The sequence below is a fragment of the Saccopteryx leptura genome, chromosome 1, assembly GCF_036850995.1.
Source record: "Saccopteryx leptura isolate mSacLep1 chromosome 1, mSacLep1_pri_phased_curated, whole genome shotgun sequence".
In the NCBI taxonomy this organism is placed as follows: domain Eukaryota; kingdom Metazoa; phylum Chordata; class Mammalia; order Chiroptera; family Emballonuridae; genus Saccopteryx; species Saccopteryx leptura.
Genome location: NC_089503.1, coordinates 376,585,089 through 376,611,697, shown reverse-complemented (window position 1 = coordinate 376,611,697; position 26,609 = coordinate 376,585,089). Strand labels below are relative to the sequence as shown.

The window sequence follows — 26,609 nt, the reverse complement described above, 5'->3', positions numbered from 1 at the left end:
TGAAGTCTTTGTTCTTAGAATAATTTACTTAACTTCTTTACTCCCTGGTATATTTATTTTCAAAAATTGAACATTTTTACTAAACTAAATGATAATTGTGATACTGTGTTCATATGAAACCATATAAATTAACAGACTATAATAGGTATTACTTAGCAAGAGCATGAAACTTATTGATAGGGAAGCATCAAAATTATCTGTTTTTAAGATTATCCTCAAGCATGAAACTGAAGGACAGTGAGATATTGTTGTAATAATTTAAAAACAGCATTAAGCCTTGGCTGGTTTGCTCAGTGGATAGAGCATCAGCCTGGCGTGCAGATGTCCCGGATTTGATCCCTGGTTAGGCCACACATGAGAAACAACAATCTGCTTCTCTTTCTCTCCCTCTGCCCCTTCTCTCCCTCTTCCCCTCTCACAGCAAGTGGTCCGGTTGGTCTGAGCATAGGCCTCAGGTGCTAAAAACAGTTTGGTTGATTTGAGCATTGGTCCCAGATGGGGGTTGCTGGGTGGATCCCAGTCAGGGCGCATGTGGGAGTCTATTTCCCTTCCTCTCACTTAAAAAAAAATAGCATTAAAAAAAATAGCATTTGCTATTTACCTCATTGAGGGGACTAATCTGTATATAAAAGCACATTTTATCTTCTGAAATTCAACTCATGGAAAATTTATTTGGGTATCTAGACATAATGAATATCTTTATGACAGGAATTTCTTGAAATGTTTTCGGGACTAGGATAAGTAACCCAAGCCACTGTGGAATTCCATTTTCCAGATTCCAGAGTTGAAAACCTGTCAGCATTAGTGTATTAGTGTTAGGTGGTGCCCTCTTAGAACAGGAGAATGAGTGAGAGGGTTTTTTCAAGTCTTTCCAGTCTAAGTATTCTAAAGCTCTTTTGTTGCCCTGAGTAGAATTTCTTGCCCTGATCCCGCATTACAGTAGCTCTGCAGTAGTATCTTATGAAGACAATAGTAGTACCTAGCTGCCAGGGGATCCAACTTACATGTGTGTGACTTGGTAGGACTTCACCAAGTCAGTGATTCTTAAAGTGCTGTCCTAGATCAGCAGAGTAAGTATCACCTAGGAACCTGTTAGAAAGGCAGGTTCTCTGCCCATCCCAGGCCTACTGAATCTGTATGAATCTGATACACCCTAAAGCAGGGGTCCCCAAACTACGGCCCGCGGGCCGCATGCAGCCCCCTGAGGCCATTTATCCAGCCCCCTGCCGTACTTCCGGAAGGGGCACCTCTTTCATTGGTGGTCAGTGAGAGGAGCATAGGATGCGGATGCTGTATGTGGAGTACTGTATGTGGTGGCACCGCAAAGCACGGCGTTGCTCACATACAGCACTACTTCCAGTGACGTGAGACACACGCGTCACGGCTCCGGAAGCACGTCATATGGCTTGTTACAGCTAGCAGTGACAAATATGGAACAGGACATTGACCATGTCATTAGCCAAAAGCAGGCCCATAGTTCCCACTGAAATACTGGTCAGTTTGTTGATTTAAATTTACTTGTTCTTTATTTTAAATATTGTATCAGTTCCCATTTTGTTTCTTTACTTTAAAATAAGATATGTGCAGTGTGCATAGGAATTTGTTCATAGTTTTTTTTATAGGTCTGGCCCTCCAACAGTCTGAGGGACAGTGAACTGGCCCCCTGTGTAAAAAGTTTGGGGACCCCTGCCCTAAAGGATGCGAATCGATGCAGTCAGGAATTACTTCCTCTTGTGACAGAACTTGAATCCCGGTCATTTATAAATCAAATCTGTGACCTGTGCTAAGCTTGTCCTTTTACTTTCCACACAGGTCCCCACCCCTCACAATGCTTTTCCTCTGTGCTACCAAATTCTCTGCCTCTGCGCCTTCATCTTGCACAGACATCACCGTCTTCTTGAGTAACGACTCAAGTTCTCTGCCAAAGGTGCCAATTACCAGTCCAGAAGCTAAGGCCCAGGGAGGTGGCTCTTCAGAGACAGCCACTAAAAAAGCATCCACTTCTCTGGAATCATTTTTCCAAAAAGCTGCAGAAAAGCAGAAAGTCAAAGAAGCTTCACTCCCGTCTCTTCCTGCTGCTTCCCAGGCCATCAAGAGCAACTCACCCTGCAAGCTCTCATTACCGTTCCCAACCAGCCGAGCTACAGGAATCGAGCCCTTCTTTAAACAGAAAAGTCTGCTTCTAAAGCAGAAACAGCTTAATAATCCTTCAGTTTCCTGTCCTCCACAAAATCCGCAGTCTAGCCCTGAAAAGTTACCCAGCTGTTTTCCAGCGGAGTATCCCAATTCCGCCCCTGTCTGTGAAGAAGTTTTGAAGCTAGAATCCGTTCAAGCATCTCCTGTGCAGATGGATTTGGCCCAGAACAGCCCGAGCAAGCTTGCTTCTTTAACTTCCAAGTCTGCTCTGGGGGTGGCTCAGAGGGCAGCTGCGACGCCGCGTGTTCTGGCTGCCGAGGACCAAGTGCCGTGTGAGCAGTGTGGCTCTCTGGTGCCCACGTGGGAGATGCCGGAACACACAGACTACCACTTCGCACTGGAGTTGCAGAAGTCCTTTTTGCAGTCCCACTCCCCAACCCCCACGGTGGTTCCTGCTGGTTCTCCTCAAGGCAAAAGGACTCCCAAGAGCCCTTTGGCCTCCAGGAGCAAGCGTCCTAGGTCTGAGGGCATGCAGACATTGGAATCATTTTTTAAGCCGTTAACACACTAGGGCTGCCCTCAGGTTTGCTACAGGGTTTATGTTATCTGTACCCTGGGAAATGGAAATATGTTCACTTTTCAGGGAAATTCATAACTTGATGAAAATTTTTATAAGAAAAATAATCCAGTTAAATGCACCCATCTCTTCATGGGCATGGATTCTAATCTCATTGCTGATAGAGATGTAAATCTTCATCTTCCAGAGACACAAGAGCTTTGAGTCTTATCCTTAGGAGGAAGTGTCATCTGGTAAAAAAAAAAAAGGGGGGGGGTTGGGCTTTGGAGGTTAAGAGATCTGTTTCCAGACTTGGTTCTGTCTCTTGCAGTGTATGGCCTTGAGCAAGTCCCTTTCCTCACTTTTCCTCATCTTTGAGATAAGGAGCAAAGTTGAGATAATGCCTTATAGACCACTGAAGATTAAGAACAATTTATTAAAGTACTGTAGCACAGAAAAGGAACCAAGTAAAAAAAGTTAAAAAAATTTTCCCCTTGTCTCTGTGACTGGGGCTACTCAACACTGAATTTCATACAAACTGTATGAGAGTCACAATTTTAACCACTGGCCCTTCTACCTCTTGCATCTTGTTCTCTATGCAAGACTGATGCTGGACCACCTCAAGAACTCTTCAGATTGGATGATCATGATCAGAACTAGAGTGTTTCTGGAACTTTGCTACTCTGAATGTGATTTTGTGAAGCATCAGCATCAGAGAACTTGTTAAAATTGTCCCAGCCTCACTCCTACCGCAGCTGAATCAGACTCTGATTATTAACAAGACTCTGATTATTAACAAGGGTGTATCTTAATATTTGAGAAACACCGATCTAGAAGATACCGAGAGCTGGCCAGGTTTGTAGAGGGCATTTTCCTAAACCCCAACATACAAATTTAAGGGGTAAGTACTTGGGCCTTTCAGGGTCATTGGTGTGTTCACTTCTTCCCTACTGAAGTGACTATTTAGCTTAGGGTTTTAAATTATTGTAGCTTTTTGCACTTGTTCGTTTTTATAGTATTGCATTCTTAGTCTGGGTTCTTCTTTGTGGAAAGTCAGCTGCTTTTCGCTTTTCTCATGTGGGGAACCCTGAATGAAACTAAAGATGAAGGTGGTGGTGTGTAGAGAAGCAGGGAGGATGGTGTACATAGTGAGTGCCCCTTTGATAATATACACAAACCAACTCCTTTTAAAGCTGATTTATAGAACTGGGGGTCTGTATTTATTTTTTATTTTTTTGTATTTTTTTTGTATTTTTCTGAAGTTGGAAATGGGGAGGCAGTCAGACAGACTCCCGCATGCGCCCGACCAGGATCCACCGGGCATGCCCACCAGGGGGCGATGCTCTGCCCATCTGGGGCATTGCTCTGTTGCAACCAGAGCCATTCTAGCGCCTGAGGCAGAGGCCACAGAGCCATCCTCAGCGCCCGGGCCAACTTTTGCTCCAATGGAGCCTTGGCTGCGGGAGGGGAAGAGAGAGACAGAGAGGAAGGAGAGGGGGAGGGGTGGAGAAGCAGATGGGCACTTCTATGTGCCCTGGCTGGAAATTGAACCCGGGATTCCTGCACGCCAGGCCGACGCTCTACCCCTGAGCCAACCGGCCAGAGCCCTGGGGGTCTGTATTTAATCGAAGGGGGAAACATTTGAAAACCACTAGGTCTAACAGGAAATTTCTTCCTTCAAAAATATTTTCCTTTTTTGTGGCACTTGAATGTCTAATAAAAGACAGTATTCACTGTATACATAAGTGTATATGTATTTTCCAATGGCTTAGGCGACCCGTGTTTTGGTCGTTCGACCCCCGCTGGGTCGCGACCCACAGGTTGAGAACCGCTGGTATACCTGGTCCTTTCCCTAACTAGATCTGTAGGGAATTCTTGGAGGTGAGAATTCTTCAGTGCCTTGCACATAATTCAGGCGTCCCCAAACTGCGGCCCCCTGAGGCCATTTATCCGGCCCTGCTGCACTTCCTTCCGGGAGGGGCACCTCTTTCATTGGTGGTCAGTGAGAGGAGCACTGTATGTGGTGGCCCTCCAACGGTCTGAGGGACAGTGAACTGGCCCCGTGTGTAAAAAGTTTGGGGACTCCTGTATAGATGCTTGATATTCACTGGATGAAACATATATAGTGAAAAGTTTTAGATGGTTACCAGAACTGGAACACACATAAAATATACACACACACACACTGGAGAGGGGAGGAGTACCTTATATACCTTTAAATTTTTTTATTTATTTTAGAGAGGGAGAGAGAAAAAAACAGTGACTTATTGTTCTGCTTATTTATGTATTCATTGGTTGATTCTCAGATGTGCCCTGACCAGGGATCAAGCCCGCAACCCCAGCACACTGGGACAGGGTTCCATTGACATCGCAAAGTGGCTCACTGGTTCGTGAAAATGTCTAAGTACAAGTAATGATTTTCCAAAATTTCTTTTCTTAATCCAGGAAAAGTTTAAAAATTTAATTTAAAAACTGCAATTTTTTTGCCTCGCCTGTGGTGGTGCAGTGGATAAAGCATCGACCTGGAATGCTGAGGTTGTGGGTTCGAAGCCCTGAGCTTGCCAGGTCAAGGCACCTAGGATGAGCAATCAATGAACAACTAAAGTGAAGCAAGTATGAGTTGATACTTCTTGCTCCCCGCTCCTCTCCTCTACCTATATAATAAATAAATAAAATCTTTTTTTAATGTTATTTAACAGGTGATTGTTTATAGGTTTAATATTTCAAATTCATTTATGACCTAAGTGAAATTGTTTTAATTGTCTGTGACAAATTTTGAAAGTTGCTTTGATATAAGAATGAATTATGCCGGGATGCCATCCTTCTGCATCTGTTGTCACTGATAAGCAGTCAGAAGCCCAACTGGGATCCCAATGATAGGAACATGTGGAGAAGCAACGATGACAAAGGGACATTTGGACTCTAAATACTGAAAATTTGTGAAGATTGAGAATTTTGGTTTTAGTGAGGCAACACTTCACTAACCTAAAAACTGTCTGGAGACCCTTGAGACATTTGCTCCTAACCATCCACAGTGGTGTTGAACCCATGCAGGGGTCTCCGAAGTGATAACCTCACAGCAGCTCAGCCTTCCCAACACTCCTGTCCTCGTTCCCTAGCAACGTGCTCTAGCAACAGGGGACTCTTACTTTTGTGCTGGCAGCTGGAAATCAGCTCTTTGGTGGGTCGCCAACTCTCCCAAGTGCCTTCTGCTATAAAAAGGTACACACTTTATACTGTTTGTACTTTATACCTTTACCACCCCTTGATTGGAAAAATAGTGTTTTTAATATGACATTTGTTTGGTATATGTTATTTCTTTACTTGGCTTATTAGGAGATATTGCATGCTGCTGAATTATGAAATAATTCCCACAGCAAACCTGTGCTAAATAAATTGCTGGCAAAGACAGAAATCAATCTCTGAGCATAACTTTGCTACCTCCAACAAACAAACAAAAACAAACCCTTTTCTTTTCTTTGCTGAATACCTTTCCTTATAACTCAGCAACGTACAGAAGGAAGCAAACCTTCCCTTAGTTTCAGACATAGGAGGAAGTTCTTCAACCACAGGCTTCTTAGTAGCAAGTTAAGCCAGTGATATTTTTAAAAGCAGCTGAGCTTGAGGAAGCTGTGGAGGCAGAAAGCCCCTGGGGACCACAGGTCACATTTATCATTAAGTTCTTTTGCAAAGTTTAGTACTACAAATGCAGTCCCTTTCTGTAGTTGACTTTGACATTGGGCTGTTTCTCTACCCATAAACTGATAGTCAGGTCCCCTGAACACAGAAATGGGAAGAAAGGAGTAAGGTTTGGCCACGTGGCATGGCTAGAAAAAAGCATGAGGATCAGACTGAGTCTCTAAATTCTACTCATAAATAGCTGGCATACTAATCTCCAAATCTCTTCAGACAGTTGTGGGCTCCTCACCAGTGTGACCATTAGCAAGTAGCCAATTCCTCAAGTATGGGGTGGTTACAGCTGAACAGGCGGCAGTTTGGCTTTCTATTCTGCTCAAAGAACTATGCAAAACAGGTCAGAGCGCCTCTTTCTTTTTCTCTTTTGATTTTGAGAGTACATTTATGAAAGCTGGGGACAGTGGAACAAGGAAGTGCTTAGGACAGAAGCAGCAACAGGAGAGCCTAGGTGGGGCTGGTTGGCTGTCTGGAAAGGTTATAGGAAAGAGCGGTGATGGGCAGAGACTTGGCTGGGATGGTGAAAACACAAGTGCACAGATGATGTGTTGTAGAATTGTGCACCTGAAACCTGTATAATTTTGTTAACCAGCATCACCCAACAAATTAAGAGAGAAAAAAAAAAGCCTAGTGGAGCTGCTTTAGCTCCCTGGGAAGTCAGAGAAAAGGGGGCCTTACAGACAGGCTCACGGGTTAGCCCAGGACAGGTGGCCACTACTGGTTGCTCCCCTGGTTTCAAGTCTCTCGGGACCCTTAGAGCTTAGGAGATGCACGGCAGAGTGAGAAGAAAGGTGTGGGCGTGCTCCCAGGAGGGAGAGCACTCACAGGCCAGAACACTGATCACATGTCATGGAGAGGAAAGGAAAGGAAGAACAGTGAATGAGATACTAGATGAGTTCTTTCCGCACTCAGGGCTCAGCAGTGTTAGGGTTTCACTAGTCTCTAGTCCTGAAGAGGAATCTAGCTCTGGAAGCTGAACCTGTGTGTCTTAAGCATAAGCACAGTGGGGTCAATAAAACATTTTTATTCTGTACAATATATATATGTGTATTTAAATATATATATGTATGTACATATATATATATATATATATGCAGAGAAAACTCAACCAATAAATCCCTGAGTCCATGGGAACCCAGGATACTAACAAACGGAAAGAAGGGAGTCCATGCCCTAAAGAGTAGGGAATATGGCAACAATCTTCCCTCCTCTCCAGATTCCCAGCAACAGAGGGAAAGGGATGGCCACTGCAAATTATTAAGACAAGAGAGGACTTATCTAGGAGCTGGAAGCAGGGTGAGGGCGGCAGGAATGGGAGCTGTGGGTCTGGGGAAATAAAACAAGCTGTTTGATCCAGCATTAAAACCAACAGATCATTGCGGAGGTGGGGACAAACTGATTGACATGCAGCTGACCTTCGGTATGCCAAGCCTCAGCTCGGCAGCCCCACTCCTGGGTCAGAACAAATAGCACCAGTGGGGCCTATGAGAAGAGAAACTGGGGACATGGCCCTGCAGTGAAGGGAAGGGCCATAAAGCTGAGGAACAGGCCACACATCTCAGCACAGTATGGAGCACTGCCATTCACTGTCCCTGGGCCATTTCTTCAGACCATGGGCCACCAGGTGCCCAGGAGCAGATAGATGTCTTCTGTCCACAGTCAGGTCAAGATGGGCAACTTACATTGTCTTCAGAAGAGGTATAGAGAAAGGAGTGCTTTCAAGAACCACCCCAGTTGTGACAGTTCCTGACGTGCAGGGACCACACCAGTCAATCATGCCCAGTCCGGACTGTGGGGCCATGGTGGTGGTCAGCTCCCTCCAGTAGGCAGGTGATGGGGTTGCCAGGGTTGGTGAGCCAACCAGGTGGACACATAGCTACTGACACTGCCCTGAATTCTCCTGTCCTCTCCCTTACGGTTGTCCCTCCTTGGCCACACCAAGCTTGGCACCTCTCCAGGACGGTGGCGGGGAGCACCCCTCTCTCCCTAGCGTTTTAACACACAGAGCCGCCAACAGGGCAGCGTGGCCAGGGTCACCTTATATATTGTAGAGACAGCAATAGAGCTGTCTGCCTGGAGTTGTTTAGTAGCCCACATTGGCCTGGGCTTCTCCTGCTGCAATGGCTTGCACATCAGTGACATGGCCGATGCCCTTGGTGACACCCTCCCGGAACAGCAGTTTGGCGCCCACCTTCAGGTACTCTGGGTGTTTCAGGAAGCGGAAACGCACCACTGCCTTCTCCCCTGTCCGCAGCTTGTCCTGCAGCAGATATGCCGTCACTGGCCCTGGACAGTGCCTCCCATCCCATTCTCTTAACAGCCTGCGCTCTCCACCCTCGGGGGCCTAGCAGGTCCTACCCACCCGAAGTGGGCCTTTGTCCCTTTTGTGGGATCAGGGAATTCTCAGAGTCTGAGGCCAAGGCCTTTCTGGAGGCAGGAGAATCCTGACTTGTCCCTGGAGAGAAAGGGGCATGCTTGGGTCCCTCTCACCTTGGCATGAATCTTTTCCACCACTGCCGTTTGCCGGACATTGCCCACATGCACTGTCACCTGGAAGCCTCGCCGGAATGTGGTGGCATGGAACAGTAGGACTATTTCTGCCTCGAACACTGAGCAGATGGTGGGATTCATCTCGGGGCTCACCATCACCATGCCCTGGGGAGGCAGTCCCCAGGCTTCGCATTAGTCTCCCTTACAGCTCCTAACTTTCCTCTTCCTCTAGGACTTCAAACACAAGCCCTCAGGAGGGAATATTCAGAACTCTCCTCTTAGAGGGAACCCCTCCTCACACACCTCCCAGGTCCTCTGACCCCTCTAATGATCTGCATTTCTAAGGTCCTGGGCACTCGGGTTGTACCACAGTGATTCGTATTTAGTGATCTGTGCTTTGAGTCTTCTGTCTTTTCAACATGGACAGTCTGTGTAACCACCTTCCTGGGGTCGAGACCATGCTTCCTCTGAGTTACCCTGAGACAAGTGCTCCTTTGTTCCCTCCAACCCACCCGCCCACCTCACCTTGCGAAGGAGCGCACGGTCAAAGTCCCCGAGGGCCAGTGTAGCAGCCTGACCGGCTCGCAGCACACGACAGGCAGAGCGGTTGCGCTGGATGCTGCATACTCTCAGCTCCAGGAAGCAGCCATCGTCCGTGGGGCCCACCACCAGCTCGTCGCCCTCACGGCAAATCCCACTGCAGCCCAGAGGGCGGATGGCACAGCGTCAGCCTAGGCTCCCTGACCTTTCTGCTAGGGTCACCCAGAGCGTTACTTCCCTTCTAAGGTGAGTGCCGCAGGAGGGGGAAGGAGGGAAGGAGACCCTAAACCCTGACGTGGAGACAGGGGAGACGAGTGCCTTGCCCCAGTTCGGAGTCAGGCCGGGAAGGGCGATGCCAGGAAAGGCAGTGCTGGCTGGCCGAGAGGTACCTGCTGCTTTGATACTGAACACCTGATCCCTGCAAGAGCAAGAGATCCCCTTGGGTTCATCCTCTGCTTTGGCAGGAGTCTTAGGGACCTCTCATCTCCCTACTTGGAGATGAAGTCAGCTGAATACACTCCATACTTGATCTTAGCCAAAAGGCCAAGAAGTGATCAACTGAATACACTCTAGTTTTCTTCCTGGGGCCCAAGACCCACACTTCTCCTTCAGGGCTCTGGAGATTCCCAGTAGAAGAGCAATACTGTTTCTTCCCTCATAAACCAACAGACTAGCTTTCTCCCACTCCTCTGATTGTGAAAGGCTAATCTGCAGCCCAGCACATCTCCTCGCTGGGCTCTGTTCAGCTCGGGGTCTCCTCTGGGCCATGATGCCTTCCAGTGTATGGGTATGTGAGGGCTCAGGGGGGTGTAGCAAGCAAGGAAATTCACCTGGAAAGTGTCCCTCCAACAACTGTGCCCACCTCTGGTACTGTGTAGATTTCATCCACCTGAAGCCAAAGGGAATTCTTTCAGTGGCCTGCCAAGTAGGGCTGGCAGGTCCACAATCTCTAGACAGCCTCAGGGCTTGGCTGGAGTCCGTCCTTCCTAGATCCCCAGCTCACTGCCTGTCTGCGTGGACAGTTACCTGAAATTCTGTCAGCTGCTGCATGAGTTCCTCCTGCTCTTTGCTGTTGGTGAGCGGTGGGAGGATATTGAGAAAGACTTTGAGCAGGTCCAGGCTCTCTCCTGACACGCTGGACAGTGTGAAGATAGGGGTGACACTGGAGAGGCATGGAACGGATGGATGAGGAACGTTCTAACAGGAAGCAGAGGACAGCTTCCCATACATGGAAAGGTGAGTTTTCAGGGTGCTATGGGCCCCTCTCCTGATAAACTTTGCAGGAGCTCTGAGCCCTCTCTCCGTGAGCCAGCCAAGGACCTGTCCCAGAGCCCAAGGGCGCTGCAAGTGCCTGGGGTAGCACTTCGTCTCCAGAGTCCCGGGCATCAGCAAAGACCCAGGCTGGCTTGGGGGAAAGGTCAGCCCTTTGGCCAAGATTCCCTCCCACAAGCCCCACCTGCAAAACTGCAGAACTAAGCCAGAACCGGTTTGGTCCTGAGGCCAGATGCCATGCTCTGGGGCCCTGTGGCAGCCTTCCCTGTGGACCAGGGCTCTAGAGTGAGAGAGGCTTACTTGGGTGACTGGGCAAACTGCTGGGCAGCAGTGACGGCATCGTCCTCGGAGGTGACCACCATGGGGACTTTGTGGCAGCCAGGCTGCTTGAGGACCCGCTCTAGCTGACGTACCGTCCTCTCCACTGTGGTCTTGGCACACAGGTCCACCTTGCTGACCACAATGAAGAAGGGCACTTTCAGGGCCAGGGCCAGTCCCAGATGTTCCCTTGTTGTGCCAGCTGCCTCGGAGAAAGAAGGCAGGTGTCAGAGAGGGGTGAGGATGTGGGAGGGTGGGGAGGGAACATGAGAGCTTGCCTGGCTCCCAGATCTCCGGAGGCCCAGGGTAAGAGAGAATCAGCACGCCCTCCAGCCCTATCCCTGCCCCAGCCTCGTACCAATCCCAGTGTTAGCACTGACGAGGAGCAGGGCACAGTCAGGGCAGTAAGAAGTGAGGCCAAAGATGGTGGTATGCAGGTACTTGTGGTGGCCGGCCAGGTCGATGAAGGTGATCATCTTGGAGCTGCTCTCACAGATCTCTTCTGCCGTCCGTGAGTCACTGTAATTCACCACCTGGTCCAGAGCCCAGGGCTTTCAGTGTCCCCTGCCAGCCTCCCCAACCCTTTAAGTGTCGCCAGAACCTAAACCAGTCCCTGGGTGACCCTGCCTCTCAACCCTGAGCCCCATTTCTGATTTAATTCAGTTGATTCCCCAGTTGTTTTCTGAGAACAGAGCTTGGCACTGCCCTCAGGGTCCTCATCTACTCTACTCCAGAAAGTCTCCACACTCTGCCCTCAGCCTCTGTCCCTCACCTCTACCATCCTGTCCCCACGGTCTGGCCCACTGGGTCCCGTTGCTTGCATGCACCTCTCCCTTGCTGTTAAAGCCTAGGATCTCGAAGCTGATGCTGGAGGTCCGGCCAGACTGAATCTCATGCAGGTGGCGGAAGAGGTTGAGCCTCGCCCGGCCTCGCCCATTGTCCAGCTCTCCTTGGGTCAGGACTCCAAGCAGGGTTGACTTCCCTGAGTCCACATTCCCCAGGACAGCCACACGAAGGTCCAGAAACTGTGGATAAATGGTCAGAGGTAAGGGCTCCAATCCTTACCTCTCTGCACTGAAGGCTGGGTCAAGGGCAGGGCCACTCCTTGGGAACCACATGATTGAACTGGATACCCCAGGATCATGGGCCAGGAGGGAGCCTGCTACCACAGGGCCCTCTCAGGGAGCGTGGGTGTGAAAGGCAGGGAAGGACATATGCTCACCTGCTGGTTGTCAGGGACCTTTCGTACTAGCACCTCAGTGATCTTCCGGGGCGTGTCGCTATCGTAATCCACTTCTCGCTCCCGGAGAACAGTGATGTCTGCCCCAACCCTACCACAGCAAGGCCGCAGATGCCACATCTCATCTGTACTCCCCCACCCCAACTTTCCATCCTGCCCTGGACCAACGGCCTTCCCACACATCCCAGAGCTCCCAACACCTTTCTTCCTCTCCGACCACCCTCCAATCCATCCCACACCCACAGCTCCCTTTAAACAAACAAACAAACAGACAGACAAATCTTAAGGAACAAAGAAGCCTAGATCCAAATGTGGCAGAGCCCAGAACACTAGCCCTCCCCACGTCAGCCTTTTGTTAAGAGAAGGTAACAGAAGGAAAGGCCCTTCTTGGCTCCTAAGGCCTTGGTGACTGGATACATGTGTGTCCTCCCAGAGTTCAGGAAAAAGAGAACCAAGGCGAAGGGGAAGCATACTTCTCTGCCATCCGGTGCAGGGTCTTGAGGGAGGCCCGCATCTCCTCCTCAGCCAGCCCCACCAGCAGCCCATTGTCCTCCACCCCAATCTGGTAGACTGCCTCACCACGGCCCTCCTGTAGTCGCCACTTCATCTGGGTCACCAGGTGCTCAAAGCGGTACTGGGACGGATTCACCAGCTTCAGCTTAGGGCAGGTGAGGTGGTATGAGAAGGTGAAATCAGAGATGCTCCTCCTAAACTCACACACTCACCACCTGTCCCACTGCGAGGACCAGGATCATCCCACTATACCCCCTCATGCCTGACGGTAAGTCCCGCTGATAGAATGGGGCACAGAGCCCTCACCCTGAACCACATGCCTAAATTACTACAGAACACAAAGTTGGAATCATCATCCCATGCCAGCAAGAACAACATGCTCCTCCCCAGCCTAAGACTCACTTTATATTCGATGTTTCCATCTTCAGCCTGGAAAGAAACAGGGAGCAGTTACCAAACACGGTCCAGACCCAATCCCTATTTCCCTGGTTCTCTCTGGGACCCGGGCAACAGCTAACTGGAGAGGGCAGAAAGTTCAATGGCACGTGCTTAGGCAGGTGCCTGCCAAAGGTCATTGGCAGACAAGCCCTCTACTCAGCCTCAACGTGACCTCTCTCAAGGAAAGTCACCCATCTAAGCAAGGCACATGAGTCCCTCCTGTCTTTGATCTAGATGCAAGATCGCCCCTTCCTTCTCCTCAGGCCCTCAAAATGCTGTCCCTAGAAATCTGTGTCTCTCTTGTGGTGGTGCTGCTGAAGCCATTCTTTGCTATTGCTCTAGGAGACACCACTTCCTTTCCTGCCTGCCCCTCTCAACTGATGTAATCAAGAGTGAGAGGATGCAACAGGTTCTGGACCAGGGCCAAAGGGTGAACTCAGCAGTGGTCACTGTAAGTCCAATGGGTTAGGAGCTCATATGAGAGAGAGACAGGGCTCCAAAGCTGGGCTGAGCTGAAGAGAAGAAACTCAGAAAATATAATTAAGCAGACAGATTTACTGTGGCTTTTATCTCCTACCCCCATAACCCTTGTGCCTCAGCTGACATGAAATCCTGAACCCACCCCACAATGTCCTCTACCTCTTCCCTATATTAGGTGACCCAACAAAGAGGTATTCTGTTGCCTGAGCCTTCCCCTCGCAGGTGCGAAGGCATATGAGATTCACTTGTTCTGCCTGTCCTGTATTTCTTCACGCCTTCCTGGCTATTTTTCTTCTTCCCCTTTCTGTCATTATTGCATCCCTTCAAGGATCTCAGACTCAGTCTAGGCTCTAACAGGTCTTCACCACAATCTATACATTATGGAGTACAAGGGAGATCTTCACCCATCAACAAAGACCTTCTGACCCTGGCTGGGTAGCTTAGTTGGTTAGAGCGTTGTCTTGATATGCCAAGGTTGTGGGGGATGGTCGGGGCATATGAAAGAACCAACCAATAAATGCATAACTAAATGGAACAAACTGATGTTTTTCTCTCTCTCACCCTAAACTCAATCAATAAAAACAAAGACCTTCCTTTTAATCATTTTGATGAAGAATTAGAATGGCTTCAGAAAAGTGGTACAAGGATGATTCAAAGTGTGGTCCCAGGACCAGCAGCATCAGCCTTACCCAGGAACTTGAAAGAAATGCGGATTATCAGGCCCACCTCTGACCTATTGAATCAGAAATTCTAGGGGTGGGGCAGCACTCCAGGTGATTCTTCTTTTTTAATTGAATTTTACTGGGGTGACACTTGTTAACATAATTATACAGGTTTCAGTTGCCCAAGTCTACAACACAGTAAGTGATTCTGATACATTCTCAAGGTTGATAACCACTGGTTCAGGCTTTTCCTCTGGGTCCTCCTTTTCTAAGATGGACAAAGTAGCAATTATTCTCTGCCTTAGGGAGTAGATGAAGTAGTTGTGTGGAGGCTGTCCCCACTTTCTCATAGGACAGGCAAAGGGCAGGAGGACTACCTGTTCTCTCTGGGTGTGTGTGTGTGTGTGTGTGTGTGTGTGTGTGTACTCAGGGACTGGTACAGAACATACTGCTCTTTTCCCGCGTACTCCTCTCTTTCCTATGGAGAAGTTTAGAAAACTCTGCCTCCTTATCCCGAGATGTAGTCTCCGTTCTCTTCCTGCAGCACGGGGATGGGGTCGGGGCATTCCACTGTGCTCTTCCCAGGGGGATCGGAGTGGGATCTCCTTTCCCCACTTTCCTCCTGGCGTTATTTAGACAAGAATGGGGATATCCTCCTCCCCATTCTTCCTCCCTGGGGTCCAGCCCCTGGAGCAGAGGGCCAGTCTCTCTACGCCTCCGGTATACCTGGGGTCCCAGGACCGGAAGGAGGGGTTCTCCTCTCCCCAGGGGTCCTGACACCGGAAGGGGGTATCAGTTCTCTCTGTCCCACCTCCTGGAGTCCCAGGACCGGAAAGTGGTTTCCTCTCAACCCACCACTTCTCAGGTGCTCACCTCGGGGGGCAGGTACGGAGGGTTGTTGGCTTTGCTCCCTCTGTTCCTTCCGTTCTTCTTCTTCCCTTTCGGGCCCCCGCAGCCGCTGCTGCCCCCGGCCCCCCTAGACTTGAGGGTTCCGCCCATGGCCGGGCCCCCTCCGGGCCGGCAGCAGCCGCCGAACAGCTCCGATACCCGCGAGTCCATCCGCCGCTGCCGCCAGCCCCCCGCCCGGCCCCTCCCCCCCGCCACCACCACCACCACCACTGCCGCCGCCCCTACTGCCGCCGCCCCTACTGCCACCGCCGCGTCGGGCCAGCCAGAGGAGAGCGGGGTGGGGCCCTGCTCAGGCCACGCCCCCACTCTTCTCCGCTTCAGGCGCGTCAGAAACAGCCGCGGTGCACCACGGGATACAGAGTCCTCAAACTTGGGAGCTCCCCCAAAAGCGGTGGCTGCCGTCCTACAACTCACAGGAAGCATCGCGGTGCACGCGGCCGCGAGTGGTTTCGGGGCGTAGGCGAGGAGCGCGCCCTTTCGCGCAAAGGTATAAGGGAGTTGTAGTCTGGTTCCCCGTCTCCGCGCTCTAAAGCCTTATTCTAGGGCTTTGAGGTGGAGTTGGGGTGGCGTGTTGGGGTGGGGGGCAGAGTCACCGGAGGGCTTACTTCACAAGCAAGCTACGAGGGCGCTCCTTGGGTTTGACCCCTTAGCGCCATCCCAGACAACATATTTTGGATCTGAAGAGTTGCAAATTCACGGTGATTGGTCCCTCCAGCCTGCTGGCCCCTCCCCTGCCTCAGTTTCTTCCCCGATGTTCGGCGTGCCTTCTGGGTGAGTCAAGACGAATGCCAGGGCGGAGGCGGATGATGGTTAGTCTAATTATGGCTGTTATTGTTACGATGATTATGCCGCCTTTACACGGCAGTCACTGCTTTATTACTAGGTTGGCACCCTCCAGGGGCTGCTTTTAGCAGCCCAAGACACCGCAGTAGCCCCGACACGAGGCTCGAACCCGTAAATCAGCCTTGCTGCCGGAGGGCTGCACGGATGCCTGCAGCGAGTATTACCCCTCCTTTTTGTTTTGAAGCAGAACCAATCCGGGAGAACCGAGTTTGGTTTTAAAATAGCTAGGGCTATAGATGGGGCCTCGCCCCTACTTGGGGCGGGGCTGGGGTTCGGGTTACGTCAACTACGAGGGCGGGGAAGTGGCTCAGAATAGAAATGGACAAGGGCCCCAAAGGATTGCTGACTTTTGACTTTCTTGCAAAGCTATCCACTCTTGTTCTTTAGGCTCTGGCAGTCAGCAAAGAGTAAACATTTAGCGACATAACTCAGTGTACAAGTAGACACTAGAAAGGCCCAGCGGAGAAGCAGTTAGTGTTGCTGGGTTGGGAGTCAGGACGCCAGGGTTCAGTTCCCAGCCCATGGCTATCTCATGACTCACCATGCATTGTATGTCCACTTCCCCTCTCTTCACAAACAGCGAGATGCTCACACACAACCAGGAAATAAAACAGCCCATCCCTCAGACCTGTTTTCCTTTGAAAATTAGAAGTAGTAACAGTGGCTTACCTCTGGTGATCCTTTTAGGGGTTCAGACCCGGTAGAGTCCATGGCTTTCCCCCAGGACGAGAACGAGAGTGGTAGATTACTAATCAGAGTTGCTGTCCACATGGCATAACGTCCCAAAACAGTGGGAGCAGAAGGACCAAAACCTGCAAAAGACCCAGCCAATTATGTGGTCTTCAGTGGTTTAAAGTACATATGATTTCTCTTTTCTCCACCTTGTTCAGCTAAAGGAAGATCCTAGTGAGGGTCACAACCCCGCCAGGGAAACTGCTACTTAGAGGCTGAGACCAAAGAACTCAGTGACAGATCTTAAGAAGAGTGGGGATTGGAAGAAGACCATTCCAACTTTCTCACCTCCCGCAGCTCTGGGCTCTCATGATAACCAGGGCCTGCTACACACTTGCCAGATAACACTTGTCCTCTCATTTCAGGGATCTTTGAACCACCCCGACACACAGTTTTACTTTATCCATCCCAATCCCCTTGTCTCTTAAGTGGAGACTGTTTGAGAAATGATAGGAGATAACTCATTTTCATACTCCATTTTCCCCCATTTATTTATTAATTATTATTATTTTTTTATGATACCCCATTCTTGAACAGTCTGGCTTACCACAGACAGGGTGAAGGCTGGCAGAGAAGTAGGCTGAACAATGATGTCTGTCCAGGAGGAGACCAGGGTCCTGGGAGGTGGAGGTGAAATATGTTTAGTTTCCTGGAGGAGTTTCTTATGAGGAGGTTGACTGTGGGATATATACTTATATATGTCATACATATGTATGTACACACACATTTTTGCTGGTATGTAATTAGTTATTTATTATTTGTATATAGTACTTTTACATAAGATTTTCATTTATTTGGAATTTATCCTTATGTAGGATGTGTGGTAGGAACTAATTTGATTCCCTCCCCCTCTAATTAGATAGTGAGTTGTTTCAAATTACTTGCTTTTAAAAGTTGTTCTCGGCCCTGGCCGGTTCGCTCAGCGGTAAAGCGTCAGCCTGTGGAAGTCCTGGGTTTGATTCCTGACCAGGGCACACAGGAGAAGCGCCCATTTGCTTCTCCACCCCTCCCCCTCTCCTTTCTCTCTATTTCTCTCTTCCCCTCCTGCAGTTAAGGCTCCATTGGAGCAAAGTTGGCCTGGGCGCTGAGGATGGCTCCATGGCCTCTGCCTCAGCACTAGAATGGCTCCAGCCCCAATGGAGCAACGCCCCAGATGGGCAGAGCACCGCCCCGTGGTGGGCATGCCGGGTGGATCCTGGTCAGGTACATGCGGGAGTCTGACTGTCTCCCCTGCTGCTAGCTTCAGAAAGATAAAAAAAAAAAAGTTGTTCTTGCCTGACCTGTGGTGGCGCAGTGGATAAAGCATAGACCTGGAATGCTGAGGTCGTGGGTTTGAAACCCCAGGTTTGCCTGGTCAAGGTACTTACGAGAGTTAATGCTTCCTGTTCCTTCCCCCTTCGCTCTCTTTCTCTCTCTCTCTCCCCTCACTAAAATAAATAAATTTTAAAAATTAAAAAAAAAGAAAAGTTGCCCTCATCATATACTAAGATTTACATATACATGGATCTGTTTCTGTACTCTTTTGTTTTATTATTTGCTTGTTTATGACTCAGCAGATACCACAGTATTTTAATCATTGTATTTCTTTTATAGCTTTTGAGAGTAGGTTTATTTTTATTATTTTTAAAAATATTGATTTTATTGATTTTAGAGAGAGGTGGGGGAGAGAGAGAGAGAGACAGGAACATCGATCTGTTCCTGTATGTGCTCTGACTGGGGCTTGAACTGGCAACCTCTGCACTTCGGGACTCTACTCTGGCTGGGACAGAGAGTACATTTATTAAAGCCAGGGACAGTGAAACAAAGAGGACTTAGGATGGAAAAAGCAACAGGCTGCTCTGGCTCACTGAAAAGTCAGAGAAAAGGGGGTTTTGGAGACAGGTTCAGGTTAGCTTGGGAGGAGCTGCCACTGCCCATGCTTTCCTGGTGGCAAGTCTCTTGGGAACCCTTAGAATTTAGGAGATGCATGCCTCTGGGGGAAGAAAGGAATGGGCATGCTCCCGGGAGGGAGAGTGTGCCAATCATTGTACTTTTATAGTGTGTTTTGACCTCTGGTCCCTACTTCCTGAAACACACCCTGTTCTTGGCCTCCGTGACTTGATACTTATCTATTTTTCTTTATAATTCTCTGGCAACTCCTCAGTCTGCTTCATAGGTTCTTCTCTCTCTGCTCATCTCCTAAACATCAGTGTCTTTGGGATCCTAACTTGTCTGTATTCTACACTCCCTGGGTGACCTTATCCAATCCGATGCTGAAGACACTCAAATACTTGTCTCTATTCCTAATTATGTTCCTAAATATCTATCCAATGACACAGCTAACTTAACCTATGAAAAACTGAACTCATCTTTTCTCTTTGCCCACACCCAGTAAGCTTGATCCTCTTCTAGTGTTTCCTCCTTCGCTGAATAGCACAACTGGCCATAGAGATGCTGAATTGAAAAACCTGCTTGTCTTCTTGGAAGCCTCTCTCTAGCCCTCTTCTTCCTGGGGTCAACCACCAAGTAATGCTTATTGGACCTCCTAAATATCTCTAGGATTCACCCAGTTCTCTCCACCCCACTGTGACTACTCTATTTCTGCATGCAGTTGGGTAGTTGCAGTTATTAGATCTAACTGGTATCCCTGCCTCCTTTCTCATCCTACCTGTAATCTAATCTCTACACTGCAGCCAGTGTGGGTGTTACATTTATAAAATGTAAATTTAGCCTGACCAGGCGGTGGCGCAGTGGATAGAGCATTGGACTGGGATGCAGAGGACCCAGGTTCGAGACCTCGAGGTCGCCAGCTTGAGCGCGGGCTCATCTGGTTTGAGCAAAATCCCACCAGCTTGGACCCAAGGTTGCTGGCTCAAGCAAGGGGTTACTGGGTCTGCTGAAGGCCCTGGTCAAGGCACATATGAGAAAGCAATCAATGAACAACTAAGGTGTTGCAACGTGCAATGAAAAACTAATGATTGATGCTTCTCATCTCTCTCTGTTCCTGTCTGTCTGTCCCTGTCTATCCCTCTCTCTGACTCACTCTCTGTCTCTGGAAAAAAAAAAAAAGTAAATTTAATCATGCTACTCCCCTACTTAAACCTTTCAAAGCTTTTCCATTCCTTAAAGGATAAAGTTCAAACTCTTTTTAAAAAAATATTTATTGCCTGACCAGGCGGTGTTGCAGTGGATAGAGCGTCGGACTGGGATGTGGAGGACCCAGGTTCGAGACCCCGAGGTCGCCAGCTTGAACACAGGCTCATCTGGCTTGAGCAAAAAAAAAAAAGCTCACCAGCTTGGACCCAAGGTCGCTGGCTCGAGCAAGGGGTTACTCAGTCTGCTAAAGGCCCGCGGTCAAGGCACATATGAGAAAGCAATCAATGAACAACTAAGATGTCACAACAAAAAACTGATGATTGATGCTTCTCATCTCTCTCCGTTCCTGTCTGTTCCTATCTTATCCCTCTGACTCTCTCTCTGTCTCTGTAAAAAAATAAAATAAAAATAAAGTAAAAGTTAAAAAAAATTATTTATTGACTTTAGTGAAAGAGGGAGAGAGAGAGAGAGACAGGAACATCGATCTGTTCCTGTATGTGCCTCTGTGCTTCAGAAAGATGCTCCAACCAACCTGCCAAGACTGAAGTTCAAACTCTTAAACAGGGCTTATAAAGCCTTGCCATGATCTGGCACTGGTTTTTCCACCACGGCCTTAACTCTTTATAACCTGAATTATTTTCATTCCTTGAATAGAGGATGATCTTATCGGCAACGTTCTACAGGACCACAATGTCCTCCTTTTTACCTTTACTTATCCTGCAGGTCAGTTTTTTGGGCACATTTCCTCCGGACTACCCCCCCCCCCCCCCCCCCCCCCCGCCACCAGGCTAGGTTAGGCTTCCCTAGTCTTCAGGTCCACAGCCCATGTACACCCCGCTGTATACTTCATCAAATTATCTTCTATCTACAGGCAGTGAAGCCCTTGAGGACATCGTCCGCCTCAGGCTTGTTTGGCACAGAGTATCCAGCACCTAGGACAGGGCCTGGCTTGAAATAGATGCACAGTAAATGCTGGAGAGAAAGGATGCGAGAGGACGGGTGTCCTCTGGAAGGCAGCGCTAAGTTAGTGGCTGAGAGTGCACGGGTTCCCTGTAGGGGAAGCTCAAGGTTCAAGCCCCACCGCAGCCTGGCCCCCGCCACCCCGCGGGGGCCCCGCGTCTCCTTCCGGGGCAGCCGAGCGGGAAGTGGAGACGCCCGCTTCCCATGATGCCTCGCGAGGCGCCCATTCAAACCGCACGGAGAAGAGGTCGTAATGGCAGCTCCGGAGCCGGAAGTGCTTTCTCCAGCCGCAGTCCCTGGTAAGTCGTGGGGTCCGGCCTCCGGGTACGTGGTGGACTTGCTTATAACCTGCCGCCGCTCCCTCCCTCCCCGGCCCTTTCTCTGGCCGGTCTTCGGTGTCGGCATTTCTCAGCGGCCTCCCGGCTCTGGCTCAGCCGGAGTGATTCCATCGCCCCACGGCCCCGGATCCTATTGGCTCAACCTCATTCTGCCTTCATCTCGGCGGCATTCTTTCAGACCCCGCCTGACCATACTTTCTTTCACCTCACTTCAGGCCCTGCCTCAGAAACACCCAAGCCCCGTTCCGTCCCATCCTGTCCCGTTCTCGCTTTCTCTCCATCCCGCTGTCACTTAAACCACTTTAGGCGACCGGGATTAGAACCTCCCCGCCTCCGCTCATCCTGGAGTTGGCAGAGGCAGGCTGCGCGGGTCGGGGGTCAGGGTGGGTGATAGGGAACGAGAGGACTGGTTTTGGCCTTTGAGTTTTTAATTTTTCTCTCTTGTTCCTCTGCGCCTTCCAGATCTGGAGTGGTATGAGGAATCGGAGGAAGCCCACGCTCCCCAGATAGAACTACTTGAGACTACCTCTGCCCAAGAACCTCCCAACCCTTCGGAGTCCTTTTGCCCCCGAGACTGCCTGGTGCCAGTGGTGTTTCCCGGGCCTGTAAGCCAGGAAGGCTGCTGTCGTTTTACTTGTGAACTTCTAAAGCATGTCATGTACCAACGCCAGCAACTCCCTCTGCCCTATGAACAGCTTAAGCGCTTCTACCGAAAACCCTCTCCCCAGGTAGGCACAGGCTTTGGGAGAAAGTTGGTGGGGAGACTTTGTGGCTGTTAGATGATAAGCAGGTAAAAGGGGGTCTAAGGAACCTCTAAAGCAGGGGTCGGGAACCTTTTAGGCTGAGAGAGCCATGAACGCCACATATTTTAAAATGTAATTCCATGAGAGCCATACAACCACCCGTGTACCTTTACACATTATCCAATAAAAATTTGGTGTTGTCCCAGAGGACAGCTGTGATTGGCTCCAGCCACCCGCAACCATGAACATGAGCGGTAAGAAATGAATGGATTGTAATACATGAGAATGTTTTATGTTTTTGTTATTATTTTTTTATTAAAGATTTGTCTGTGAGCCAGATGCAGCCATCAAAAGAGCCACATCTGGCTCTTGAGCCATAGGTTCCCGACCCCTGCTCTAGAGCTTGTCAGTCTAAGCAGCTGTAAGGACTGGGTTTCCTCCCATGGCTCAGTCACTTCCTCCACCGTCTAATCTTTGATAGTCTGACCCTCCACACTTTTTTTCCCCCCCTGAAACTCCTATTGTGTTGCATTTGGGCGTCATGAGTTCACCCATTAATTATAATATCTTCTGTCCAAATTTACATCTGGTTTTGTGTTCTACTTTCTGAGGGACTTCTTTGGCTTTATATCAAAACTTCTATTACTTTTTTTCTTTTTTGGCAGTCATAATTTTAAGAGCTCTTTTTTAAATTTTCACATTTTCCTTTTTAATAGCATCCTGTTGTTTCTGTATGAACTTCTCTTACCTGAAAATATTAATAATTGTATTTTTGAGGTTTTCCTCTCTTCCTTTGCAGTGTCTCAGTTTCTTCCAGATTCCTTTTCCTGTTTGTCTTCGTGTGGTGAATATTTAAGAATAAGTCACTGAAAGCTCTGTATGCATGGCTGGGCCTCGTGAGCTGATAGGCTTCAAGGATATTGGGTGGGAACCTAGTGGTATCTCTGGAGGACTCCTAAAACATCAATATGGGACGGTCTTCTCTCTGGATGGAGGAAATTGGCAGGTGATCTAAGGGTCCTCATATTTTCGCTCAGTCCCCATGCGTTCACTCTTGCCTTTTGCAGTGCTTGACTCGTCAGTTCCTGAGGCTTTCTGGGGCCCTGCTGTGTACTCAGTCTGCTTCTCTTGGGAGTCCCCTCTGGCAGCACTTGAACTCTCCCTTCTACTTTCTGTCCTCCAAAACTTTGTTGTGCCTTTTGGCCTCTGTTGTCTGTTCTCCAGGTCTCTTTGCCCCTGACCATCTCCTGCCCTTTCTCTCCCCCTCCCTTCCTCCGTCCCTCCCTCACTCCCTCCCTCCCTCCCTACTTTCTCTCCCTCCTGTTTCCTTTTCATTTAGTAGTATTTCAGGTGGAGCACAAATAAGCATGGGTTCAATTCACCATGTTTCATTGGAAGACCAACTCCAGAATCACTTTTATTTTTGTAATTAACTTATTTACTTACTTTAGTGGTGGGGCTGGGGAGCAGAAAGCATCAACTCCCATATGCGCCTTGACCAGGCAAGCCCAGGGTTTTGAACCAGTGGCCTCAGCATTCCAGGTCGACACTTTACCCACTGCGCCACCACAGGTCAGGTCAGAATCACCTTTATTAAACCAAATAGTCCTCGTTCCTGTTACCATTCTTGGTACAGAAAAAATTTGCCATTTACTATGTCACCAAATGTCCTGTGTTTAATTGCTTATTTCTGGATGCCCGCCTATTTCAGAACACTGTCTTTGCTGTTCTAAGTGTGGGGCAGTTGTGGTTTTGTACAAAGAATGTATACAGTATTTTCCTTTTTGCTACATTGCCCTCTGATAAAGCCCAGTGTCTTGGCTGTGGCAGTTCGTTGAACTGGAAATCCAGTTCCATAGTCTGCTGTATCCCAACCAACAGGTTCACCAAAGGTCCTTAGCCTTCCCCGGCCTTGCCTTCTCTCTCACCACTCTTTGTCTTCTTAGGCAGAGGACATGGTGAAGAAGAAACCGTGGGCCCCCACTGAGGCAAGCAACAGGAAATGCCAGCAAACCCTGGCTGAACTGGAGAGTGTCCTCAGCCACCTGGAGAGTCTCTTTGCCCGGACAGTAGTACCGCGAGTGCTAATCCTCCTTGGTGGCAGTGCCCTAAGTCCCAAGGAATTCTACGAGCTTGACTTGTCCCGCTTGGCCCCCAACAGCATGGACCAGAGCCTGAGCACAGCAGCTTGTTTGCGCCGTATCTTCCGAGCCATTTTTGTGGCTGATGCCTTCAGTGAGCTGCAGGTTCCTCCACTCATGGGCACCATTGTCATGGCACAAGGCCACCGCGACTGTGGAGAAGATTGGTTTCGACCCAAGCTCAACTACAGAGTGCCTCTGCGGGGCCACAAACTGACTGTGGCCTTGTCCTGTGGCAGACCCTCCGTGCCAGCCACTGCCTGGGAGGATTACGTTTGGTTCCAGGCGCCAGTGACATTAAAAGGCTTTCATGAGTGAACGGGGATTCTATACATCGTGAACACAATGGCTAAATGACCTTTCCTTCCATGGCGCCAAGTCACCCATCTCTTACTTGGAATTAGAGTTGCTCCTGATAAGAGGAAGGGTCTGTCCTAGCTTCCCGAGTCCCCGCCGCGGGCTTCCTGGTGGGCTGGTGGTGTGACCGGGACTGTCGTATCCATCACTGAACAACATCTCTGCATCGAAGGGTGCTTTTCCCAGAGGGTGCCGGGTCAGACTTTTCTGTTTAGGGTTGGAAAGCAAATGGGCAACACTGTGGAGGTGTCCCTTTTCTGTGGCCTTGCAGGATTTTTACCAGGGTTATAATGTGGGTGTGAATGATGAACCTAAATATCAAATGAATGAATTCATATTAAATTTTCCTGCAACTCTTGTCTTAAAGAGACTTTCCAGGCTTGAAACTAGAGTATTTTGTCTTTCTCCTTGGTATCTTATGGTTCAGGGCTTCCAGGAATTTTTTTTTTTTTTTAAAGCAGGAAGCATCAACTCCCATATGTGCCTTGACCAGGTAAGTCCAGGGTTTCAAACCGGCAACCTCAGCATCTCCAGGTCGACGCTTTATCCACTGCGCCACCACAGGTCAGGCAATTTTTTTTTTTTAACTGATAGTTCTTTCTCTTCATTAGCCCTAGACCACTCTGGGAAGTTAAGTGACTTGGCCAAGGTTCTATAAGGATTTGATGTCAGTTGGGACTAGAGTCCTCATCAGTTAACTCCTAGCCCCATGTTCTTTCCTTGCCACCTACTGGTTTTGTGACCCTTAAAATGTGTACCAGAGCAGAGGTCACACAGGGGAAAGGGCTGAGAAGAGAAAACTGGAGAGGGGAAAACTGCAAAGCCTGATTGGACTGTAGGCTGAGGCCCCACGACTGCTCTGTGGGGTCAGCTCCTTGACGTCAGCTGTCCCTTCTGGAATTCTGCCTGTCTGCCATTGCAGTTGGCTGATGGTTGCCGGCAGTTACTGTTGGCAGTCCGGTATTGTCCTTAGGCAAACCTGCCTTCCGGCCTGTGGCAGTTCCTCCTTAGCTACATCTCTGACTTGGCTGTCCTGATTCTTACTGTTAGGTTCTGCAGCCTGATGCTGTCCTGGCCACTAAGCATCGATGCTCTTTGTTCCTGAGAACACTTACGTTTTTCTTGGAAGTAAGTTGAAGACATAATCCTCACCCTGCTGGTTTTGGAGATACGGGTGTGTGTAAATGGAGACAGTATAAATATATACTTTTTTTGTTTTTGGTATTTTTCTGAAGTAAAGGGAGGCAGAGACAGACTCCCACATGCACTTGACCGGGATCCACCCTGCACGCCCACCAGGGGACGATGCTCTGCCCATATGGGGCCTTGTTCAGTTGCAGCTGGAGCCATTCTAGCGCATCCGCGGAGGCCATGGAGCCATCCTCAGCGCTCAGGCCAACTTTTGCTCCAGTGGAGCCTTGGTTGCGGGAGGGGAAGAGAGAGAGAGAGAGAAAGGAGAGGAAGAAGGGTAGAGAAGCAGATGGACTCTTCTCCTGTGTGCCCTAGCTGGGAATCGAACCCAGGACATCCACATGCCGGGCTGATGCTCTACTGCTGAGCTGGCCAACCAGGGCCTATACTATATTTTGTTTGTTTTTTTTTAGGTGAGAGGGGGAGATAGTGAGATAGACTCCTACATGCGCCCCTGACCGGATTCACCTGGCAACCCCATTTGGAGCCAATGCTCCAATACTGAGCTATTTTTAGCCCTTGAGGCTGATGTGCTCCAGCAGATCTATCCTCAGCACCCTGGACTATGCTCTACAATGGAACCACAGGCTGCACGAGGGAAAGAGGGAGAGAAGGGAGAGAGGGAGGGGTGGAGAAGCAGATGGTCACTGGGACGTCCATATACTGGGCCAATGCTCTAGCCACTGAGTCACGTCCCAGCACCTTTTTAAAATTTTTTATGGCCTGACCTGTGGTGGCGCAGTGGATAGGGCATCAACCTGGAAATGCTGAGGTCGCCAGTTCAAAAAACCCTGGGCTTGCCTGGTCAAGGCACATATGGGAGTTGATGCTTCCAGCTCCTCCCCCCTTCTCTCTCTGTCTCTCCTCTCTCTCTCTGTCTCTCCCTCTCCTCTCTAAAAAATAAATAAATAAATAAAAAGAAACAAAGATTTAAAAAAAAAAATTTTTTTATGAAGAATATTTTATGTTTTGTTAAGTTTAT

General features: G+C 49.2%; 3 protein-coding genes across 7 annotated transcripts in view; 2 read left to right on the top strand and 1 right to left on the bottom strand.

Moving 5' to 3' along the window:
* The window catches only part of POLH (DNA polymerase eta), a 37,724-nt gene extending 30,068 nt beyond the window's left edge, over positions 1–7,656 (top strand). The window contains exon 11 of the mRNA XM_066359330.1: positions 1,813–7,656. Within this exon, the coding sequence (XP_066215427.1) occupies positions 1,813–2,707 (895 nt within the window). The 3' untranslated portion in view covers positions 2,708–7,656. The remainder of the gene's footprint in view (positions 1–1,812) is intronic.
* GTPBP2 (GTP binding protein 2) lies at positions 7,394–15,423 on the bottom strand. 2 transcript variants are annotated; one of them, XM_066359331.1, is made up of 12 exons: positions 15,212–15,423; positions 13,161–13,187; positions 12,719–12,903; positions 12,228–12,336; positions 11,833–12,030; positions 11,364–11,538; positions 10,988–11,207; positions 10,442–10,577; positions 10,246–10,304; positions 9,401–9,572; positions 8,876–9,040; positions 7,394–8,645 (listed from the first exon to the last, which is right to left on the bottom strand). In XM_066359331.1, exons 1-12 carry the CDS (start codon positions 15,395–15,397, stop codon positions 8,469–8,471), a joined length of 1,809 nt encoding a protein of 602 aa, XP_066215428.1. In that variant the 5' UTR covers positions 15,398–15,423; the 3' UTR covers positions 7,394–8,468. The 2 variants fall into 2 exon arrangements, with proteins under 2 accessions (XP_066215428.1, XP_066215429.1); XM_066359332.1 differs by lacking the exon at positions 15,212–15,423 and adding an exon at positions 14,366–14,473.
* A 187-nt stretch (positions 15,424–15,610) lies between these two features.
* On the top strand, positions 15,611–24,806 carry MAD2L1BP (MAD2L1 binding protein). 4 transcript variants are annotated; one of them, XM_066359325.1, is made up of 5 exons: positions 15,611–15,734; positions 15,898–16,018; positions 20,769–21,156; positions 21,658–21,923; positions 23,885–24,806. In XM_066359325.1, exons 3-5 carry the CDS (start codon positions 21,111–21,113, stop codon positions 24,395–24,397), a joined length of 825 nt encoding a protein of 274 aa, XP_066215422.1. In that variant the 5' UTR covers positions 15,611–15,734; positions 15,898–16,018; positions 20,769–21,110; the 3' UTR covers positions 24,398–24,806. The 4 variants fall into 4 exon arrangements, with proteins under 4 accessions (XP_066215422.1, XP_066215425.1, XP_066215421.1 ...); XM_066359328.1 differs by lacking the exon at positions 15,898–16,018; XM_066359324.1 differs by lacking the exon at positions 15,611–15,734 and having other exon boundaries at positions 15,747–16,018.
* The last annotated feature ends 1,803 nt before the right edge of the window (positions 24,807–26,609 follow it).

What these genes read in the sequence shown, in the direction of transcription:
- GTPBP2 (XM_066359331.1), bottom strand. Translation starts at nt 15,397, where the DNA reads ATGGACTCGCGGGTATCGGAGCTGTTCGGCGGCTGCTGCCGGCCCGGA. An exon ending in CTCCGTACCTGCCCCCCGAG is followed by an intron (nt 13,188 to 15,211) that starts GTGAGCACCTGA and finishes GTTTCTTTCCAG; the next exon opens with GCTGAAGATGGAAACATCGA. An exon ending in GCTTTAACAGCAAGGGAGAG is followed by an intron (nt 11,539 to 11,832) that starts GTGCATGCAAGC and finishes GCTCTGGACCAG; the next exon opens with GTGGTGAATTACAGTGACTC.
- MAD2L1BP (XM_066359328.1), top strand. Translation starts at nt 21,111, where the DNA reads ATGGCAGCTCCGGAGCCGGAAGTGCTTTCTCCAGCCGCAGTCCCTG. An exon ending in TTCTCCAGCCGCAGTCCCTG is followed by an intron (nt 21,157 to 21,657) that starts GTAAGTCGTGGG and finishes TGCGCCTTCCAG; the next exon opens with ATCTGGAGTGGTATGAGGAA. An exon ending in ACCGAAAACCCTCTCCCCAG is followed by an intron (nt 21,924 to 23,884) that starts GTAGGCACAGGC and finishes TTGTCTTCTTAG; the next exon opens with GCAGAGGACATGGTGAAGAA.